The sequence below is a fragment of the Stylophora pistillata genome, chromosome 6 (genome assembly GCF_964205215.1).
Source record: "Stylophora pistillata chromosome 6, jaStyPist1.2, whole genome shotgun sequence".
Taxonomy (NCBI): domain Eukaryota; kingdom Metazoa; phylum Cnidaria; class Anthozoa; order Scleractinia; family Pocilloporidae; genus Stylophora; species Stylophora pistillata.
The window spans coordinates 13,559,624-13,583,309 of NC_142524.1; the positions used below are offsets into that span (position 1 = coordinate 13,559,624).

The window sequence follows — 23,686 nt, forward strand, 5'->3', positions numbered from 1 at the left end:
CTTTTAAGAGCTCTCAATAGAAAACCATTAAGTCAGTTCGTAGTATGATTCTTCATTTTGTATAATTACCTGTGCAGTGATATTTTCTCGTACTTCCATCAGTAAAAAAGCTAAGTCACTGTCCCTCTTTTGAAGTTGACTCTCAGTGATGTTGAGCTGACGTGGATATTGAAAGAGTGATCATTATTAAGACAGGTCATTATTAAGGGCTCAAATCGAGAGTGACGATGGGCCACCACTTTTATTAATTAAAAGAAATTAATACAACTAACTTGATATCGAAAAGAGTCTTAACAGTGATTCCCTATACAAAGTATATTTAATGAATGATGACGCTTGAACGTAAAAAAAAAGTTGTGTTACTTATCATTAGAGATGACTGATGAAGAAATTACTAAGAAAAAGGGGATGATTTATTGAGTGACACCTAGTTTGGATAAAATTATCCTTGTTCTATCGACTCGGAAAAAAAGAAAAAAAAAACAGGTCCAAACAAGTGCTTCAATTATAATGACTTCAAATAAGTCAATATCTCCTATTCTAGACGTTACACGCTGTAATTTACCTCACTTTCAAACAGGAGGTGACATACATGTAGCACAGGTGTTAGCAATGTACAATTGTATATTTGAGGGGCAAGGGTTCTAATCCTTTAGAAACTGGAGGTTTTTTCAATCGGTTTTTTGGAAGTTTTGTTATCCTCTGAACTCCCCTGAGTATCTTTTCGTTTCTCAATTTTAGCTTATGACGCCATTGTAGGTGCGAAAAAGTCCACCGACCTTTTCACTTAAATTACTGTACTCTTCTTGAAGATAATCCAGGGATAACAGAGTATTCTTGAGTTCGATGCCTCTCTCCATCTGAAAACAGACCGGGTAATTTATCGTAAACTCCACACGAACGAAGTAGTTTGCAACCTTTTCGTCGCATAAAGCACCTAATGGTTATTTGGAGACATTTCGGTTAACTTCCGAAAAAATCACGATGCCCAAGATATTGAGCCTATGTATCTTATCTTTCAACAAGCAGGGAAGATTATATACCCATTTGAAAAGTCACCGTCTGAACCTATAGGCATTTACTGTCCAAAAAAAAAGCAGGAAATTAAATACATGACTAAGGATTTAAATGTCAATGGTAAAGTTGGATGTGATTTCCAATCGCGAGCAAAGAAGTTTTGACAAAATATATTGAAAACCGAGATTGAAAACCAACGAAATCCTCTCCAAACGACTCAAGCTCAAGAGTCCATAAAAGCCCATGAAGAGATTTAAGAAATCTTCAAGATATGCTCCTCACCAAATCTCCGTGAAGGCTGGTTATGTCCTCTTCCAAGGAATTAATTTTGCCCGCATCATCAGTCCGCTTTTCAAAAGAAGTAGACAGGGCTAAAAAAAAACAAATTCGTTGAAGTGGGAAGTTCGTTTTAGGTCAGCACAAAAGAAGAGATACCTAAAATTCACTCATAGAGAAACAAAAAACAGATTCTTATTCGTTTTTATCTTAATCAATTTTATTTTCATGCAATTTAATGTTTATTCGGGTCAATACCGGTGTGAAGTGTCGAAGAAACGAACCGTGAATTTTCCAGAGAAGATTATGCGATAGGAAAGCACTATTGTGAAAGTGTAGTGTGATCGTCTGGATGAGTTTAGTCCTGAGAAGGACTGTTGTCGGTAGTGGTGACCGACATTTCGACAACCTGCGCGGAAGTCATCATCAGAGTCAAGTGAATAGTTGTTGTCAGTAGAATGTTCTTAGTACAGTTGATGGAAAATGATTGGTCAGTTTTACCGTGATGTTATTGGCCGTAAGACGAACCACAATATTCACTGGGACTCTGCGCAATGCCTAACCTACAGCGCTAACTACTTTCAACGACCGACTCTGGAAAGCTGGTTTACTAACTTAGAAAAGACTCCCCTAAACAGATGTCAACTACTACCCGCTCCATACAAACGACTCATTCACGACATTAACAATACAAACGAACCAAACAGAACGACCTAACTTTACCGACGGATCGAAACAGACCAACCACGACCGACTTACGCCTCTTGAGTCTTACAGCCAATACCATTACGGTAAAACTGACCAATCATTCTACATGATCTATACTAAGAACATTCTCCTAACAACAACTACTCACTTGACTCTGATGTTGACTTCCGCACAGGTTTTTGAAACGTCAGTCACTACTACTGACAACAGTCCTTCTCAGGACTACACTCACCTGGACGATCACACTACACTTTCATATGTTACCCCCGGGTTCAAACCATTTACTGCAAAAGTAACATTGTGAAAGAATTAATCTCGATATAATTATACTCAGCGCCCGCACCACTGATTAGGACACTCTTCATAGAAACAATCAAAATGGCTTCTCAGCCAGCTGCCTAAAGTCCACTAACAACCGCAGGGAAAGCTTTCAGGCGTCATGTAGACCTATTCTGAGGTTAGTGCCTTAGATAACATTTACCTTAGGAAGACGTTTTATTACGACACAACTTATCCTTTACCAAAATTTGAGATTTTTGATCAATTTTGCAAAATATAGCCCCGATTGAATGATCGAACATGACCTACAGAAACAACTGAGTTTTAAAACTAGCAAGGCTTAACTATCAAGGCGACTCTGAATTTTGAAGTTCATTGTTACCTCACGGTTTGTTACAGGCTGAGTGACATGATTGAAAGTCGAGCTGCCACAATGCCCTCTCTCCACGCTACGCGAACAAAAATGAGTGAGGAAAAATCATCATTTATCCGAAGGAGTCCACCCTTTTCACCCAAATCTTTAAAAACAAATTCCAGTCCTCGGATACCATTAGCTCAAATACAGTTCAAAGAACGATCGGATAACGCCATGGTTTCTCTGGGGCAATCTACGAAAGTTCTGTTTGCAAGAGTACCAGAATACCAAACTTGCCTTTTGCAATCTCATTAATTCTTTTGACAATTAGTATTCGGAAGCAGTCATCACATTAGTGATTTAAACTAAAAACGAAAGCAATAATCTCGACGGAAATTAATTTTTCCCCTCTCTCTTTTGAAATTAGAAACACATTGTTTAATGTTTTTGTCAAAGAGAAGGAATTCACTGTGGAAACAAACAGACAAAACAATGATGGCAGCTGCTCCAAGTCTCATGCATTTCAAACTTCTTCTCAGGTTTTTTTTTTTTTTTAAGATTTTTGTTTTTCAAAAACTTTACTTCGGTTAAAAAAAGCATCTATGCTAAGCGAAAATGTGAACAGGGGTTAAAACCCACAACCACAAGAGAGGATCAGTTGACAAGAGAGGATCAGTTGACAAAAGAGGATCAGTTGAGAAACACATTCCAGCTTTTCTTACCTTCATTTTTTAAACATTCGCATTTTTCACCGATCTTCCCCCATATCAACAGTAAAGTTAGCAGAAGAGCAACTATGGAAAGTAAACATGCTAGAATAACTAAGCCAAAATATCGCGAATTAGATCCCTTTGCTGCGCGTGGTTTCTCTTCTAGCGTTTCGTATATTGGGCTGCCTGAATCATTTACCGCTCCAACATGTGCGATGTCCTCTTTTGAACTGTCATTAATTTGTTTCATTTGCACCGGTTTCTCCGTGGTAGCATCATCGCCCACAAAACCTTTGTTTATGACGATTTTTCGAGATGAAGAGTGCATCACGATAGAGCGTATGTAAGTCTTACCCCGAATGAAAGATGGCTTGAAACACTCGATCGATTTTGAATTAACCAAGTATTCATAAGTGGTATGAATATCATTTTTGTACCACTGAGAGAGCATAAACACGTAGATACAATGAATAGGTTTCTTACTGTGCTAATCACTAATGAGCTCTAGTTCTAGTGAAGAAATGATCTTGTCAGATGGTTTCCAATTTAAGCAACTTCAGAAGAGAAGCCCCCAAAATTCTGATCCGACCCTTGCAAAAGCAATCATCGACAAATCCCAAAACCGTTCGTGTAAATGTACGTCCCTTAAAACTTGAAAGTATGTACTCCAGCAAAACTTCTCTAAGCCTTGAATTTTTGGATTTGATACTTTTTGCTGTGTTATGGAGGCACCCACTTGGCTTTCTATGGGCTGAGCAGATGTCCCTTGCCAAAGTTCAGGACAATAGATAATTCTCGCTATGATATGAGAAAGATGCCGAATAGTGGCCATGAAGCTTCAGTTCCTGCTGAAATTCTTACGTACAGCTGTACGTGAGAATTCAATCCTTTTAGCCGATAATTTACGAGAAATACGGACTCCGACTCCGTCGTAACGCCAAAAAGTTTAAGATTTTACCTACATCAAGGTATTTATTTGATTTTGTAATTAGTGGGTTTTTACCTATTCGTCGATTCTACTGTTTTTAGTCTTCGTTTATTGGTGCAAGTTCAAAGGCACGAAGGAGAATTTCAGATGCCTGCCACAGCGCAGTTTTTCTTGTGCAGAACAAGAGAAGTCAGAAGAATACAAGGAAAAAATTTTCCTTATCAATACAGGGGAACGTTGGCTGGCTCTAGGAGTCCCCGGAGGCACTAGCAGATTCTTTGTTTGACATATTCATTGCATCATTGGTCACGAGTGCAAATTAGGTTCAATTTACATCTCTCTTAGATTCATTTTGAAATCACTAATGGTGAACAACTTCCTTTTTTGCATTTGCATCCAGCTGAGATAAAAATGAATCATCAAATAAAATGCGCTGTACATTGTCCTAACCTTCGCTCAGTATTTGATACTAGAGGGAACAAAAAGCACAATCTTCTTGCCATAATGTTGGGGCGTATCTACAAAAAGAGGTTACCTATTGAGTATTTCTCTATGATGATGATGATGATTATTATTATTAATATCATAGCTTTTGTTGTTCAAACTACTATCTCGTGTCATACCAACTGATACTGTTGCGGATGGTCGACGCACGCTCGAGGTCACCGAATTCAAACTTCTCTAAGGTGTTCAGTTTTTTATTCGATTTTGAACTTAATGTTACGTTTAACACTGTAAACATTTGGTGCGAGTTTTCTCTTCGCTTTCATGGGGGGGTTTGGATTAAAAGTTCTGATTTTACTTGGTTAGTCACCGCTCGCAGCAACAGATATCTAATGACTGCTCATGGTTTATATTTACAAAGATCACTGAATTGTAAAGTGCCTAATGGCGCTTACGTCTCTGGCCTTATTTATACGCCTAACTCTTCATGAGCGTAACCTATTACTATAGCAAAGGAACGTGAGAACGTTAAGTTCCTGAATCGTATTAGAATGATACTTGAATGCAGAAGGGCATCTCTGTGCTTTCTGGCTGGCTAGAACGGAAATTGTGAATTTGGAACGGCTTCGCAGAGGCTTTCATTTAGCCACTTAAATAATCTTATTACGAAGTTAACGCGTTTGTTCTGAATGTGTAACAATTAACCAATTACCTGCTTTAACCAAAACGGCCGATTCTCACTTATTTCTCATAGGAACAGCCGTGAATTTTTTTAATTTCGTTTGTTGACCGTTGCAAATCGCAGTTCATGTTATGGACCGTAAGGCATGTGAAGAAGGACCTTATACTCAGCTTTAGACGTCTTGTATGATTTTTCAGAATTATGCATTCTAGGAAAAAAAAATTAGAAATAGGAAAAAATGGGAAATTTATCAATGGACATTTCACTGGATGGCTCTTCTTATCCACTGTTTCTAGATCGAATTGTAATTTGGAATGTTGGTTTTCCCGGAAACAGGTACCTTAAGGTACAACTGGAGGCTTAGGGACAAAGAGTTTATTTGTGCAAAGTTTCTAGTCTTTTTTTCCGAGAGACTATTAGTCTCTGGAGCTGACGAGAGTGTAGGAATCGGAAAATACGATATGGCGTCTTGAAAATCAATTATGTAATTCACCTAGACTATTTACTGAACAAACTAGTGCAAAACATCAATAAAAAAATTGATGCTGATAAGAATTCATGTCTAAATACATAGTAGATATCTATGTATTTAGACTGATGATCAAAATAATTCTCTTCTTTGGGTCTTCTTTTACCCTTAAGAATACCACTCTCTGTAGCTCAAGAAAGTTCGTGAATCGAAAAGAAATGACCTACTAAAGTGAATTGTCAAGAAAGATTGACGCGAGCGAGAATTCATGTCTTGTTACTGAACAAGTATGTATCCCATGGCTGTGATATTTCTGTATCCGTTATCTGCCCCCCATGCTGCCACGTTTCCACAGGTGTTTGAGTCCGGTCCTGTACCAAAACCGATTCTAGAATCACTGCTATTGCAGTAATTTTGTTCGTCACCGAGGATGCCAATCCTTGCCTTAGGGCGACCAGAAAACTTTGTGTGCGCATTAAATCCTTCTTTATTACAATTTAGTTCCAAGGAGCCGTTGGAACCAAGAAGCGACTTCCACGCATCGCGACCAGTTGACGTGTTACGGTATTTCCCGTCAGCAATCAATGAGTGTAACGAGTCAGCTGTCTTGTTGATCAAGATAAAGTTTACTTGTTCGCTGTTTTTCATTCCAAGGCAGATTTTGGTAAAGCTTGTCTTCCAGTAGGTCGGTAGCTTGGTCTCTTGGTCATCAAGTCCTGTCATCCCCGCCGAAACGTCAAATCCCGTCTTATTGCTCCATATTTCAGAATCATAGTGGAAGGTGTCCTACAGTATAATGATAATATCATCAATTAACTAGTCTTCCTGATTAAAGACTACTTAATTGTTTTCATACGTTCGTCGGTTCTATTGACTAAAAAACAAAAGTCTATAATCCCTTTTTTTAAAAAAACATGAATACAAATTTATTCTATTCATCAAGTTTTCTATCGCAAGTGAACGAAAATACATAAGTATTCAGATGGTTTAAAAGATGCATAACCATTCGTATAGGGTACACAGAAATCTCTGAAGCTTATTTTCCTAGGCAGGGATAAAATCTAAGATAATTATTATTCTAACTTGAAAGCCCAAATTTATTCTCAAGAAGTGTGACTCGATTCTCGTATCTATTCTTCAAACCTTTTCACAAATGGCATTCCTGTAGATTCATTAGCCGCAAATAAATATCAAAATATCCGGCCGATTGCGTGGTAGGTTCCTGTGATGGTTATTTGTCTAGTTCCCTGTTTTCTTTTTCTTTTAGTTTTCTAACCGATTATCTTTTTTTTCTACCCTTTTAATTTGATAGAACGATCTTTGAAAACGTGAATAGAATTTGTGCACCTTAGATCCATTCATCTTCATCACCAGGGTCCAACCACCAGCTCCACACGGACCAAGACGCGCCACGTGACAATAGACTGAAATTGTATCTGATCCAAGCTTCAGAGGGAAGGATTGGTTACTGACAGGGCTTAAAAAAAGGAAATATACTTCTTGTGTGAATAACACACAGAATCCAAAGAGGCATATCATATTTTTATTATTGATAAAGAAGAGTGTCATTAATCATGTACTGTAGTTACCTTAAAGTACTATTATAAAGTTAGGCTTTTGTTATCTTGTTAATTTCAAAATTGTTGCTATTGTTGTCTTTTTTTTAAACAATTACGTTTCGTTCCCTTGAAAATCCAATGAACTTGGTATGTCATATCATTTCTTTTTCTTGGGCAAGATTTTATACTCCATGGAAGTCGTTGCTCAGTAAAAGACATTCTACCACGAAGCAAAAATAAGCGTCTCTTTGGCATACAAGCCTCTGTCCCTCTTATATGTCCCAGATGCTGTTATGAAATGTTGACGTCAGCAAAAGATCAAGCACATATGATCCATCAGTTTGGTAAAATATAAAAGCAACAGATTGGGGGGAGAAGAAATTAAAAGACGACAAATTGATGATTGCAAATGACGATTTCCAAAATGCTGCGTTGAATTACAAAATGCAGTCATGAAGGCATGTTGTCAAAATCTGACAAAGTTAGGATCATTACATTTACTAAATGCCCTGACATTACTTACATGTCCTTATTCCCATGGTCGTCGTTAATCTCCTTACAGCTCTCAGCGGCTTAGCAAAGTGAGCAGATCAGAAAAATTCATTAGACGCAAACCTCAAAGACGCATAATGGTGCCTACACTTCAAGATTTGACAGTTTTCTCTTTTTTGAACCTTTAATGTACTTTTTTTTTTAAAAGATGGCGAGAAACTGTTATCTTATGACAGCCATACTAAATCTTACTTTGACGAAAAGCACTTTGCAAACAGCCAAGGCTCAAAATGGGCTGGCTTCATATAGGAAGCGAAAAAACGTCACAGAAATAAAAACAGTCATCGTCGATGACTCCTCAGTCAGTAGGATAAAGTTAAGGAGTTTATAATCATGCAATTGGAAATTACTGGTATTGTGTTACATTCCATTTTTAATTTGGCCAATTTACCTTTCCTCCATCTAAAAGCCAAAGAAAATAATGCAATTTATTGTAAAAAAAATCTTACCTTTCTCACATAATTCACCAACGAAACCTGGAGCACAAGCACATATAAATGTGTACTTCTTTTTTCCTAAGTAACAGGTCCCTCCGTTCTTACATGGGTGTGAACAGCAGGGATACTTGAAAAAGAGAGGAAATGTCACGACTAAGAATAGTTTCGTAGCAGTTTACTGTATGTCTATTGTATTGCTGAAATTTGATATTATGTCAAACCTTTCTTAAAGTTTCGTTCAGCTCCGTGAGGTCAGAGTTTGTTCTATTCAGTGTGAACTTCAGTTGATTTAGAGAGGTGTCGAATTTTTCCAGCTGAAAGAATAAGATGATTGGACAATCTGTAAAGATGGTTTCAGTCGAGCCGTCTATTCCTTTGTTTATTTGCTCTATTGGCTTGTTGGGTGTTACATATCTTGTTAGTTTCAACAATTTATAATAAAATCTTAGATCTTTCACCAACATAGAGAAAACAGAAAAACATACGCACCTCATTAGCAAAGGATGCATTGACGGCCTCTAGTGACTTCATTGTTTCATTGTCAGACGCAATGAGCTGGATCTTGGATTGGTCCAAGTCGTTTCGTAGAGAGCTGAGTTCTATATCAACCTATGCAGAGAAAATACAAAGTCACTGTAGTCAGAAAAGATTTCCAAGGTTAAATTTACTCCGTTGAAACTTGATCAATTTTATCGACCTCTTAGATTTTCAAGCAACACAAATGTACTACTATAAGTGACAACGTATTCTTTCGTTTATCTCTAAATCAGAGAAAGTTGGGCTTAGACAAATTACTGCTCACTTGGACGCATCATCGTAACATCGCGATTTCATCCTTTTCCTTTTAAATCCTTTTACCTCGATTGCAACTTGTTACGGATCTGTCTTACCTCCCGTATGGTACTATTAACTTCCTCAAGATCATAGTTTGTTTTGTTTAACTGATTCGCCAATAGAGACAATTCAGCATCAAGATTATTCAGCCGAATAAAGAAAATGTTTATCAATGATGTGAGTGTAACTTTTGGTTATCTTTCCTTTGCTATCGAAAAGATTTTTAACAGTTCTACCCTATACATTATAGTGGCAATGAATAGTGAAGATGCCATAACTTTAAAATAGTCTTCTTACTTAGCAATAAGTAAGTAATTAAGTATTGATTTATTAACTGAGTTGGCTCTGCATCTGTTAACTATTGCACCTTCAAACTGTTGACAATGCTTACAAGGCTACAAAACTTAGCGAAGTCCACAAAATTCACAAGGCGTACATGAAAATCTACTTTAAGACTCGGGAGTGAAAAGGCAGTTACCTAGAAAAATAGAACAGTTTATTGAGTTCTATGTACTTTGGATAAAATATTCTTGTTCTGTCAACTCGAGAATAAAGGCAAAGAAACAGACCCAAACAAGCATTTCAATCACAACAACTTCATACGAAATACATGCGCAGAGTTCAAGTTATATTTAGTATTTTAGATTCCACTCCAATACGCATCGTACTTTGCGTCCCTCCCCAACATGTGGCTTTGTATGACTCAGTTGCTAGTAATGTCAAACTATACGTCTAAGAGGCAAGGTTATCTTTATAGATAAAGGTTATCTCAAGGTTAACCTTGAGTCCGGTTGTCTTTATAGATAAATGACTGTACCCTATATGATGATAATCCAGTTAAGTGCGGATAACTATGGATTTACCCTGCTTAAGGGTCATTTAATAAGGTCTCTAACTCTCAGAAGCGAATCAGTAAGTGAGTTCCTAAGGATGTTAAGAATAATTCTTTCTTTCGTATAAATACCTTGGCAGTGATATTGTCTCGTACTTCCATCAGTAATGAAGCTAAGTCACTGTCCTTCTTTTGAAATAGACTTTCAGTGGTGTTCAGCTGACGTAAATATTGGAAGAGAGATCATTCTACCTGGATGACCCAACTCAAGGACGACGATAATAATAATAATAATAATAATAATAATAATAATAATAATAATAATAATCAAAGCTTAATGTCTTTACGTGGGGCAGGGTTACCTATATTGCCCGAGCCAGAGGCTCATGTATGAAACGCAAGACAAAAACCTACCCATCCCACCCCAGGTGAGGATATCCATCACACAGTAATCTCGTGTGTGGGAAATTAATGTCTCCTACCCCTAACCCTGTAGGAGACGGGACCTCCATTTATTCGTCCCTATCCGAGAGGACTAGAATATCTAAACCATTTCTTGATGTTATAGAAAGGCAGCATATTCTTCTCAATTATTTTAAGACTTCGAGTGTTGGTCCGGCCGTGGCTCGAACCCTCGACCTCCCGCACATCAGTCCAGCGCTCTATCCATTGAGCTAACCGGGAGGCGGTTGATGGGCGTACCTCTCTTGTTTTGTAATTCTCGAAGTTCACCTGCGAGGATCCTTTCGTAGCCCAATTAAGCATGTCTTACTCTTTAAAGTGTGAACAAGTCAGCTTATCTTTGCTGTACTCTTCCTGAAGATGATCCAGCCTAAATCTGGATAACTATTGATTCACCGTTAGGGTTATAAAACAAAGTCTCTTTAGTTGTCAAAAGCGCATCATTAAGTGACTTCCTAAGGATGTTAAGCATCATTCTTCCTTTTGCATAATTACCTGCGCAGTGATATTGTATCGCACTTCCATCAGTGAAGAAGCTAAGTCATTGTCCTTCGTTTGAAGTTTACTTTCAGTGATGTTGAGCTGAAGTGGATATTGAAAGAGCGATCCTTGTTAAGACAGGTCAGTCTACATTAAGGGCTCAGGTCAAGAGGGACGATGGAATTCAATTATTGATCTTCCCTTTACCATCGAAAAAAGTCTCAACAGTTCTCCCCTTTACACGTGCATCAGAGTTTTAATGAATGGTGAAGATGTCATACTTTGAAATAATTTTACTCATCAGTAAGTAATTAAGTAATGATTTCTTAACCGAGTTGGTTCTGCATCTGTTAAATAACGAAAAATATCGTCTATAATATGACTGATGCAGGTCTATATATATTTATTATTTTAGATTCCACTTCCATACGCATTGCACTTTGCCTCCCTCTTCGACGTGTGGCTCAGTTTCTAGCAATATCCAGCTCTATATCTAAGAGGCAAAGGTTCGAATCCTTTCAAAGCTTTAGTTATTTCCAGCTTCTTTCCTGTAGGTTTTGTAGTCCTCGCAACTCACCTGCGAGAATCCTTTCGTTGTCTAATTAATCATTTGTCTTACTAATTTGAAGTGTGAATAAGTCTGCTTAGCTTTAGGGTTAAATTACTCTACGTGCGTATGGTTTATACTAGTCTCTTAAGCTCTCAAAAGAAAATCAGTAAGTAAGCTCTTAGGGGTGTTAAACATAATTCCTCCTTTTGTATAAATACCTGTGCAGTGATATTGTATCGAACTCCCATTAACAAAGAAGCTAAGTCACTGTCCCTCATTTGAAGTTGACTCTCAGTGATGTTGAGCTGAGAAAGTGATCGTTATTAAGATAAGTTAGTCTAAATGAAAAACCCAAACCAAAAGTGACCATGGGCTCATCCAGTCTGTTAATCAAAGGAAATGACATCGCTAGCAAGAAAGTCTTGACAGTGCTCCGCTTTACAAAATGGTTTTTATGAATGATGTACGTGTCACCAGTCCGCATACCTTTGCGCTTAGATTTCTGTGCTCATCTTGAAGATAATCGAGAGATAAACGGGCCCTCTTCAGCTCGTTGCCTTTCTCTATCTAAAAACAGACGGATTCATTTACAATAACGCTCCACAAGAACAAAGCAATCTGCAACCCTTTCGTCGTATATTTCGAAACATTTCGGTTAACTTTCCAAATTATCATTTTGTTCAAAATATTGGGTTTATGTATCTCATCTTTAAAGCGGAAGCAAAAGGATAGCACCCATTTAACGCTAGAAAATACAGGAGTTTAACATCAAAAAAGCAAAAAGATACTCTTAAGAAGGATCTTACTGTCAATCGGAAAGTTAGATATATCCCTAACCCGCGCAGAGACGTTTTGAGAACGATTTAAAAGAAAAAATCGTATCAGAGGGAACACTACCGACTACAAATGAACACAAAATTAAAAACCGTAGAGGTGCCAAAAATGAGTTTAATGCAAATAATTTCCGAAATCTAAATTAAATCCCGTGCTCCTTACCGAATCTCTCTTAAGGCTGGTTATCTTCTCTTCCAAGGAACTCATCTTGCCTACATCGGTTGTCAGCTTTTCAACGGACGTAGATAGAGCTAAAAAAAAAGAGTATACATTTCTTTTTATCGATTGCTAAAAAGAGATACAAAAGTCTAATTTTCATTCAAAATATATTAATTTCGTGGTGGAACATGAATTTGCCTAAATTTTAACCAAATTTTATTCCTCTTTGGTTACGAGTTTTAGCTTTGAAACCAAAAACCAGATTCTTACGCGTCTTTATTTTAATCAGATTCATTTTAATTCATTAATTGTTTATTCAGGCCATCCGGTGTGAAGCGATAAAAAAAAAGCAATCATTAACTTTCCAGGGAGAATTATGCAATAAAAAAGGAATATTGTGCAAGAATTTAACTTGATATAATTATACCAGGCAACCGTGTCCTTTACCAATCTTCCCCTCTCCACAATCAACCGCAATTAAGGCTTTCAGACTTCCGAGCCTGATAGGCCATTTTCGAATTACCCTTTGCCTCTTTTTCATAACGAGGCCTGGTGCCCAATCATTCTTGTGAAAATGAGTTAAATCTGCACGTGAATGAAAACCATTTGAAAGGACAGCACTCGCTTTGACAAAGAGGCCAAAGGTAGTTCGGAAATGGACCAGTACCGTAAATAAGTTAACCATTGAAAGACTTCTCATTATAACCAATCGTTTCCTTTACTCCAACTTGCAATTTTTTCTATCAGTTATGAAATTTTGATTGGATTGAACGGTCGAGTGTGATTTGAAGCTAGTTTTGCAAAATCGCGACATTAAGCAATACAAGAAACTTTTAGATTATAACTTTTAGTTGACACAAAAAGGAGATCAAAATATATGATAATGTCGCATTCAGGTATCAGACGCAACCAGTGAGGCTCGACTATCGAACAGATTCTGAAATTCGAAGTTCAATTTTACCTCCTTGTTCATAACAGACTGGGAGAAAATAATAGGCCATTTTATAGTTGTTTACTTAGTTGCCAAGCCTTTGATTCAGAGTGAGGCTGAAGGTGACCTTGTTGTGATAGAGACCTGTATCTAGTTAACATGATAACAAAGTGATTTACATTTGAAAGGCAGCAATGTTTGTATCACAACAAGGTCATCTCGAGCCTCTCTCCCGTTCAAAGGCTTGGCAACCAAGCACACAACGGTAAAATGGACTATCTTCGTTGTCTGTGGTACACGAGCAAAACGGGTGAGTTAAAAAACAGCCCTATTGTTCGTAATCCTCGGGGACCTTTCCATTTGATGATTGAAATCACACTCAGAAAGTGTGAATTTCAGGCGATTAAATTACGATCGGACAAAGTTTGCCAAAGCATAGTTAATCGAGAGTAGTATCCTTTGGCATTTATATGGCTCTAGAGATTTAAGGTCAAACATTTTACAATTTTGGTTGTTGTTACTACTTTCTTTCTCGTCTACTGACTTTTTCAGTCTTTGGTCGCTTATAGCCGGAATGCTTCAGAAAAAAAGCATGAAAACACTGCTCAATAGCAGGCAGGACATGTGCTTTTCTGCTTCCAGAACTTCGAACTTTTGGCTTAAAAATAATTTGGATATATCGTCAAAGTTGAAATGGTAAATTGACCACCGTAACAATTACAAAAGCTGACGTTTCGAGCGTTAGCCCTTCGTCGGAGCGGAGTTTTGGCTTAAAACCTACTTAAGATTTATTTTAGCTACGAAAAAAGAGCAAACATCAATGATTAGGGAAAATATGAACACGACATGAAACTCCTAACTCTCACTGATCTAACAAAAAGCATCATTAGACCAACCTTTCTTTCTCTTTACTTACCTTCAGTTCTGGAGCATTCACATTTCTTACCGAGCTTCCCCCATATCAACAGCAAACTCAGCAAAAGGGCAGCGATGGCAATAAAACAGGAAAAAAGAATTAAGCTCAAATATCTCTCGTTCGGTCGTCTTGCTGGGCGTGGTTTCTTCCCTAACTTCTCGTATGCTGGATCATTTGCCACCCCCAAATTGTCGATGTTCTCTTTTGAATTTTTTCTCATTTGTTCCAGTCGCGTCGGTTTCTCAGAGCCAAGATCGTCGACGAAGTAACCTTCGTGTAAAGCGGATTTCATGGGGGAAGAATGCATCACTCTAAAGTGCAGCTCAGTTTTAGACGAACTGAAATATGACTTGAAGCGCTGGACAGGTTTGATTTTTAATTTGCATATCACACCTTCAAGTTGACCTTGGACCAATGGGCCCCAAATTAAAGGAGCTATTTCATATTGTAAGTTTGCGCATTGTGTTCTTTCATTTTGACATTTGTAGCTGTCAAATTGCTATTGTTCCCCATCGTAATTAGCAAAAAAGTAGAGTGCATGGCGGTAAAAATCGAGCATGTCAAGATGTTTTGATACGTGCTGTTGTCTATGATGCAAGGTAATTACAATTAAACCTGTGGACAGTTTGTGTTCTGATTGTTTCCTTGGGATTGAAAGGTGTCTCATTCACGTATTGTTTCGTACGTCGCGAGGTGATTGTAACTCGACTAGTACACAATTTGTGCTCTGATTGTTTCCTGAGAGTCTCATTAAGTTTCAGGGCTTTTACTGTCGTCGAAAACAAATCTGGAGGTTCTATACTGCCTATCTGAGGCACTAAAAAAAAAAAAAAAAAAAATACGCGCGTTATCGGTAAATCGAAGAAAGCATAACATTTTCCAGAGAGCATTAGTCATGATAACCGTTAAAGTACTTACAAAGGGTTAGTATATAAAATTAAAAATCCTTTAAAGCGAGGAAAGGGAAAGGAGGACGTTTACCTATTAAATTTCAGGTTTCAATAGACAAATCTCTCATTGGAGCAGGATACACAGAACATCGTGACGAATACACTGAGTAAGCAGCACAAACCTTTACTTGCGCATCTTGTAGTGCGCACACAAAAAAAAAACGTAATAAGGCGAGTAAGCGCGCGCCGGTTAGCTAAATTGATTAGAGGGCCGGATTATGTTGTGCGGGAGGTCGAGGGTTCAAGCCCCGGCCGGACCAATACTCATGGTCTTAAAATAACTGAGGAAGATTTGCTACCTTTCTATAATATCAAGAAATGGATAGAAATTCTATTCCTCTCGGATAAGGACGAATAAACCGTAGGCCCAGTCTCCTGCAGGGTTAGGGGTAGGAGACGTTAATTTCCCACGCATGAGATTACTGTGAGGTGGATGTCCTCCCCTGGGGTGGGATGGGTGGGGAAGATAGCAGGTCCACATCAGCAAAATTGCTGCCATAAACTCAACCTGCTCAAACAAATGAAAGATGAATGAATGAACGAAAAAGAAAAGAAAAAAAGAAAAAAAAGAGCGCTCTTCCGAGAACACGGTATTGTTTTTCAATCAAATTATCCCCTTTAAATTGGAGAAATCATACAAAAATTCCTCGAAGGGATAAAAGATATAGTTAAAAGTGTATACGAAGTCCGTTACTCGACGATGCAAATTATGACCTTGAAAGCAACGACTCAAGGAACCTTTTTAGAGTCGATACCGTTTAGAATTACGTAGTTTTTCCACAAATTACAATCAAGTTGTTACATACACTCGATACTTTCTACCTACCAAGAGTCCGCTTTCTTGTAAATAATTCTAAAAGGAGCAAACTCTTACATACAGCGGTATGAAATTATTTGAGTTGGAACTGAACCATCATGGCCACTATTCAGCATCTCTCTGAAGTCAGAGCGAGAATTGCCTGTTGTCCTGAATTTTGGCTGGGTACATCTGCTTAGCCCAAAGAACAGCAATGGGTGCTTCTACTGCAACACGGCTAAATGCATCAAATCCAACAGATTTAGCCTCAAAGAAGCTTTGCTAGAGAACAAACTTTCAAGTTTGAGAGATGTACATTTTACGCTTATGATTTGTCGATGATTGCAATCGCAAGGGTCAGGTCAGAACTTTTTTGAGCTTTTTTTCTGAAATTGCTTAAATTGAAAACCACCTGACCGGATCATTTCTTTACCAGAACTCATCTTTCATTCGGGATAAGACTGGCCTTCGCTCTATCGTGATGCATTCTTTATCTCGAAAATTTGCCATAAAAATTTCAGGCCTGTACGGTGAATGTTAAATCGCTTACCATGATTGTTAATCTCGCTGGCTGTTATATTACAGTTAAGATAAGAACAATGAAGGCGAAGTTTACGGAAATAAAAATTAAAGCAACGTATACCTCTTAGCCGAATTTAGGTGTAAGCCTCTGCGTCGTGATTTAAAGAATGACTGGTTACGATATAAATTATAACTTTGAATGCTATTAATCAGCAATTTAAAATAAATTGACCGAAACTTTGCACTATCCTTTCTTATCTTTGTTTAACGACTCATAGCGGAACCATTGCCAAAGGGATCCATTATCTAAATGCCTTTTTTACTACTCGAAAATATTTTGTCAGCCTTGTCATTCCACAGCAGTTTTCCTTGTTAATGCTGTTTGTGCAGTTTCTGTTGTTTACTTGTTTTGCTTTGTTTTTTCCTTTTTCACACTTTTACGTTCGCGTTTGATTCGACCTAATGAACAAAACATTGACGTGTCGAGCAGTAATACCTATAATTAATTTTATATAAAGGTCATTTCGCTTCATTACATGGAAAAAAAATGCCTACAACTTAATTTATATGTATTCTGAACGAACGCCTGCTCTCGAAAAAGGTCATTTATCATATCGACTGCATCAAACGCGGTGCATACTTGAAATACATATGTTTCTTATCTGTTGACCGCCAAGATGGCTGCTAGTGTCGTTCGTACACACTGGTGATTTATTTCACATAGGATTTTCTGATGATTCTTCTTCCCTATAGATGGACTCACTATAATGACTTAGTCTTCGCGGATATCCATAATTGTTTCTCTGATGGTTTCCTTCCTTTTTTTAAGGCACGAATTTATATCGTTTAACAATTATTCGCCAAGGGCGAAGCGAAATTGTCGAATATACTGCAGCACTCACTTGGCCTGAAGCGAACACTTACTTTAGTATAACTGTTCAAATGCTTCGAATTCCTTTGATAAAAATTCATTTATCTGTTAAAACCCCATTCATTTTGACCATCGAGATAACCATCTAGTTTTGACTAGAATATGACAGTTTCAACATCCTCGTTCCCGGGACCTTTTCCTATAGTCGGGTGGGAAAAGGCCCCACCCCCAGTTAAGGGAAAAGGTCCTGCGAACGAGGTTGCAGGTTCAATTCATTCCATAAGTAAAACTTCGCATCTTTCTGTTGAAAAGTGTAGTTAATCACGAGTATGATTACAGACAGAAACGGACAACACGAAGTCCTGCTATCAATTAATTTTAACTATTTTAATTTCCGAAGAAAAAAAAGACGTCTACTTGAGAAAATATCTCCCGTAGAAGCATTGTCTCAAGGAAAAAATTCCTACATTTTGGAATTTCCCCTGTTTTGTGGGGAAGATGGTTGTTGCTATGGTTATTGTAATCAGTTCTGTGATTGGTGGATTGAGCCGAGTGAACTTAGTATGATTGACTGTTTTAACTGTCCGATTAGGTGTCCGGTGACAGACAACTGTACGACTTATACAACTGTACGACTTATACAACTGTACGACTTATACAACTGTACGACTTATACAACTGTACGACTTATACAACTGTACGACTTAAACAACTGTACGACTTATACAACTGTCCGACTTATACAACTGTACGACTTATACAACTGTACGACTTATACAACTGTACGACTTATACAACTGTACGACTTATACAACTGTACGACTCAAACAACTGTACGACTTATACAACTGTACGACTTATACAGAATAATTAGCAGAATAGAGCAGTCAATGCAGTAATCACATAGGAGGAAATTGTTATGGTTATGATAAAAAATATGATTTTTGACTTTCATTATTAATAGTAATGATAATAATAATAAAAAAAACAACAACGAAAACAATCCATAAAGCACATAAAAAAAGAAAAAAAAATGCAAAGGACCAAAAGATTTTTTTTAACCGCTTGCGCGAGGACAGTCTGCTATGAAAATTAAGTTGGGTATAAATAAAAACTACTTCAAAAAAATGGATGAATGCCAGTACATGAGTTTGAATCATGAAAATTTCTGCTGGTTTCAAAATCGATTCTAGAAGTACAGTTAACACAATTGTCGTTGTTCGTACCAATATAACACATCAATTTGGTGCGATTCTATTGGCTATTTTACGTCAGGTGGTGCAATATCACCAGACAGCTGAATTTGTAACGCAATAAGCCCCTTTTACATCGGTCTTTGTCCTCCAATGATTTCTGTTGAAAAGAATCAAAGCTAGTGGACAGAAGATGGTTTAAGGGTTTCGCATTTAGGAAAAACTAACTCGTCTTGCGACATTTAAAAGCTGATCTCACTGATCCGGAAAGTACAAAAAGTCATCAAAATTTGCTGTGAACTCGCGATATGAAAATTGATTGTAATTTGCATAAACCATCTCCTTGATTGCTGGTATTTCACCTGTTAATGTCCTTGGCTGAGAGATTGTCTTCAAATTGTCACGTACACATTTGCCCTTGAGGCTTTGCCTCTCGATGGAATATTCGTATTCGGGCAATTTCTTCGCCGCGGGTATTATCAGCCGACATAACGGCCGCCTGAAGAACTGTTTTTACTAAGTAGTTACTAAGTATTCCTTTTCTCGTCTTCGCAAACCCAATGTAGTTAGCTAGAAAGTTGAACCCCTCTTTATTGCAATTTAACTGCAATGGTCTTTTGTCCTAATCAGTGATTTCCACGTTTTGCGAGGTATCAAAGAATCGTTTGTCAGCTATATCAGTGATTACAGGGACTTGGCTTTTTTGTTGATGAAGATAAGTTGACCTACAGGCCAATATTCCTACTGCGACAGGTCTTGATGGAGGACGCGTTCCAGGAAGAAACCCAGTTAAGCCCCCTTAAAGATTTTATTCTGCCTTGTTGCTCCAAAGTACGGATTCGTAGAGAAAGGTGCTCCGGAAAATATCAAGGATCATATTCCTCATAAAAAAATCTTAAGTGCTAGACTATGAGCCACAAGCCACAGGGTAGAAAACTATGGGAACCAAAAAGGCAGAAATGGCTTGGTCAAGCGCGAAGAATGGAGCCCACAGCGCATGCATGAAATGCACGCATGGACTCTGGAAGGGGAAGGGTAGAAGGGACATTTGAGAACAAAATAAACAAGAACGGTATGAAAAGATTTGAAAGGAGCTTTTTGGGGCCACTGTTCCGTGCCAAAAGAAGCAACCATTAATTTATGTTATTTACAGGGCTAAGATGCTCTTTCGGGTTAGATTTCTTTTTCCGATTGTGTTTCAGTTTTCGCTGTTTTTGCACAGGTAAGAAATCCATGGAAGCAATATTTTAGTGTCGAAGTTAAGTTGGAAACAAGCATGAATGTGATTTGAACATTGGTGATCTCCATATTAAAATAAAATATACTACTAGTTTGAACGATACAACAAATAATGAATTGGATATATCAACAAAGTTGAAATGGTAAATTGGCCACCGTAACGATTACAAAAGCTGACGTTTCGAGCGTTAGCCCTTCCGACGAAGGGCTAACGCTCGAAACGTCAGCTTTTGTAATCGTTACGGTTGGCAATTTACCATTTCAACTTTGTTGATATATCCAAATTATTTCGTTACTCCCACCGACGCAGCCCCAAACAGTTTCTCTCAAAACTATCAGCCTTTATTCAACAAATAATGAACTTTCGTAAAAAAGAGTATTGGCTACGAAACTTTTAGTGAAGTAGTATCATGTCGATCTAACCCGACCCCTTACTCTTAAAATTAAATCGGTTCGATTTACTTTCTTGGAGGGGACCATTTATTGCATGCTTGGAATAATAATCACAGAACACTTATGACAACAACACTAAAATATTCCTCATCTGCTTTTTAACCATAAACCTTTTACTCAATCATAAGGAAAATTTCAACGGTTTAAAAGAACTTAATCATGGCAGGTTTTATTTCAAGTTTTACCTTCTCATGGTGAATCACTAAAACAAACGTCATGCAGCTTTGTAAATTTATGGTTAGTAATCTTGAATAAACTATGAATAGAAAAATATGCTTTTACGGTTTTGCGAAAGTTTAGGCTGTAGAGTAAGCCTGTTAAATTCTAATTAACTATGATAACCTCTAGAGGCAAAATTTTGTGGCTGGTTACCAAAAACTTGGCGTTGAAGGTTAACCGACCCAAATAAAAGTTATCTAAGTGTCTAGAAAGTACCTACAAATAGCTCTACGAAAGAATGTCTAATATCCCTCGCTATGTATATATGATTCCATGAGCAGAAAAGATGAGGCGACCCCTACGTTCTGATCTGGCAGGCAAAAGAAGCTTCTCTTACCCACCGCGATTGTTCGCATTGTTCCCCAGAACGGAATAACAAAATGCTTTAGCTTTAAAAAATTAACAACCAAGGCTTAACTTTGCCCTTTTCAGTAAAAAAGGTTAAAAATAACTTCTCCACTACAGAGCCTCTGCTCATTAAAAAAACAAATAAGGAACTTCTTCACAACCATCTTAGCGACGCTTAGTCAATATAAAAACAGACAAAGAGTAGTAAACAAACAAATTTGCCCATATAGCAAAGGTCAGCCTGCTCTGACAGAGTTCAGCAGTTCACATAATGGATCGGCGTTATCTCTTCACTGCACCTGGACAGCCTCGGGTCTCCTCTTGATATCCCTCGTCAAGTGATGTTTCTTCGGCTTACAAACGAACGTTCGCATTTGCAGAGTGATTCTGCTGCTCGTACAGTTTGTCGCGTAGATCTCCGATCGGAATTATTTGATTCTGTTGTGTTAATGCAGCGGTTTGCTCTACAGAAACGTAAGCGTTGTTTTCGTAGGCAATAACGCTTGGTCCGCTGAGAGTCACTCCATGCTTTTCTGTATTCTCACAGACTGCTTCACGAACTTCATCAGTTCCTTGATCGACCTTCTCGTTGGACTGCACACGGCATTTGGGGCCAAATCTAAGATAGAAACCAAATCAAAATTCTTGTACTTACAATAAGAATCACATGTAAAAACTATTTCGATTAGAATAATTTAGAGGGAAGGACGTAATTTTTCAACTTTACATCCAACGAGGAGGTAAATTCGTATCCACAAGCAGACATTTTTTTTTTATATCATGTAGATATATGAGATACCATCATACTATTTGACTAATTTAAAGTATCAAGATACCCAAATGTTAACTCCGCTTGCTAAACTGCTACTTCAATTCCGATTAAAAAAAATTCTAATTTTTCCTATTTCTATAAAGGAAAAAATTTCAGCTTGTTCCCAGTTTTAGACTTCCCCCCTCCCCTCCCCCCCACTACGACCCCTTTCTTAGCTCACCGAGGGGTTTTCAATTGCCCAGGGATTGAAGCAGTCTCAGTATGTGAGAGGCTGTTATGGCATAGCAAATTGGTTCCACATTTGCTTCTCGTTGAGCCTCAAAAGAGATTTTCATACCTGGTAGTTTTAATGCACAAGGTGGCAGAAATGATAATCGCCAACAGTAACAAAGCTCCCAAGGTAACAGCCACTATAACAGTGGTCGAGGTTGATTTTTCATCATCTTTCTCATGTTTTTCATCATTTTCGTCCTGAAGCTGAGTGGATGGCGTTGGCTGAACAGATGTGATGCTAACACCCATCGACCCATCGACCTGAAGCTGAGTGGATGGCATTGGCTGAACAGATGTGATGCTAACACCCATCGACCCTTCAATAGATTTCATATCGCTTTTCACGATGTTCTTCAGGACATCTTCGCTGACCAAGTTATCTCCGACATCTCCAGGAAGCTGCAGATAGAAAGCCAACAACGTTATGTTGGGATCATTCGGTGACTGCATTGGGTAACCAGGAACAAGGTGAACCATATCGGCTGAGAATTCCATGCTATCAGAGGATCGTCTCCGACGAGGACTGAAACAGAATAAAAAATGAATGTGACTTTCCCCAAGTGTATTATCATCATTACTATTATTGTTGACGTTGTCGCCATTAGTTTTCTTTCAGTATAATAGTTACACCATGACAAGAAAAATTTCGTCCGATTCTCAAGAATCAAGGTTGCGAAAAATGACGATTAGGAACTGGTAAGTCCAGAACTTCCACTTTCCTGTGTATCTGGAGAAAACATTTCTTTGAGACATTGTGATGGCCAACTCTTTACGAGCTGTTTGTTCGTTTCCCTGTTCTATATAAGCCTGAATATGTTCTAAATTGTTTGCTTGGTTTTTTCCGTCACCTTGGTAGTCTTATTCGAGATTGAACTGTTTTTGTTCTGTATTCTCTAGGAGGTATTCACCTTCATCGTTTCCGTCCCTCGAATTGCCAGGTAAAAGAAAGACTCGGTCCTTAAATATCCTATCTCGTTCTTCCGGTAGTCCATAGCAGACCCGTGGGTACTACAGTATCTAGGCTTAGTTCCGTACTCACTTTGCTCTTACTCAATCAGAGCGCACTCTTTAGCGGTCATTAGCCAAGGCCATTTGATAAATATAATTATCAATTTTACAGTTCGTCCCTTTGAATTAACTGTGCATTGTCCTCTTTTTAGTTTGCTGACCACTTTTTTGATTGATGTATAGTTTACCTTATTTGACAGGATGCTCCTCCACCGGCACAATATCTGGAGGCTGCACTTGCAACTTCTCGTTTAAAGTCCGCTTCCATCTCCTTCCACTATGATGGACAAATACAAAATGGAAAAGAGAATTTTTTTTATGAATACTGCAAGAAAAGTGATTAAAGGTTGATTCACCTCAGGACGCAGTAAAAATGTTTCTTTGTTTAGCAATTGATTGTATGTTAACAGAGTAGAACAGTTTTCTTCGCCTTCACCAAAGAATTAAATAATAACTAAAGATCACCTTGTTCATATCAAAATTTGTCATTTTTAACACCACTGCTTCTTGCATTTCCTTTGCTGATGGAGTGCGAGGAATAGCTGTCGGCCTGAAAGTCACCGTGTGGGTCGAAGTAGAAATCCCTTTGTTTGATAGAGAATCATTTAGAATTATGATAAAGATAAGA

The 23,686-nt window shown here is 38.0% G+C and overlaps 3 protein-coding genes across 3 annotated transcripts in view; all 3 read right to left on the minus strand.

Moving 5' to 3' along the window:
* Nucleotides 1–27: 27 nt before the first annotated feature.
* LOC148728366 (uncharacterized) lies at nucleotides 28–3,693 on the minus strand. Its single transcript, XM_088724947.1, has 4 exons — nucleotides 3,358–3,693; nucleotides 1,300–1,388; nucleotides 780–860; nucleotides 28–156 (listed from the first exon to the last, which is right to left on the minus strand). Exons 1-4 carry the CDS (start codon nucleotides 3,671–3,673, stop codon nucleotides 28–30), a joined length of 615 nt encoding a protein of 204 aa, XP_088581073.1. The 5' UTR covers nucleotides 3,674–3,693.
* A 2,084-nt stretch (nucleotides 3,694–5,777) lies between these two features.
* LOC148728367 (uncharacterized) lies at nucleotides 5,778–14,721 on the minus strand. The gene is made up of 12 exons (XM_088724948.1): nucleotides 14,415–14,721; nucleotides 12,571–12,659; nucleotides 12,061–12,141; nucleotides 11,793–11,879; nucleotides 11,040–11,126; nucleotides 10,215–10,301; nucleotides 8,906–9,025; nucleotides 8,638–8,730; nucleotides 8,429–8,543; nucleotides 7,951–7,999; nucleotides 7,216–7,345; nucleotides 5,778–6,654 (listed from the first exon to the last, which is right to left on the minus strand). Exons 1-12 carry the CDS (start codon nucleotides 14,719–14,721, stop codon nucleotides 6,145–6,147), a joined length of 1,755 nt encoding a protein of 584 aa, XP_088581074.1. The 3' UTR covers nucleotides 5,778–6,144.
* Nucleotides 14,722–20,305: 5,584 nt separating this feature from the next.
* LOC111326491 (MAM and LDL-receptor class A domain-containing protein 2) overlaps nucleotides 20,306–23,686 on the minus strand; it is a 55,885-nt gene continuing 52,504 nt past the window's right edge. The window contains exons 52-55 of the mRNA XM_088725559.1: nucleotides 23,524–23,642; nucleotides 23,247–23,335; nucleotides 22,115–22,573; nucleotides 20,306–21,624 (exon numbers count right to left, since the gene is read on the minus strand). Of these exons, the coding sequence (XP_088581685.1) occupies nucleotides 21,360–21,624; nucleotides 22,115–22,573; nucleotides 23,247–23,335; nucleotides 23,524–23,642 (932 nt within the window). The 3' untranslated portion in view covers nucleotides 20,306–21,359. The remainder of the gene's footprint in view (nucleotides 21,625–22,114; nucleotides 22,574–23,246; nucleotides 23,336–23,523; nucleotides 23,643–23,686) is intronic.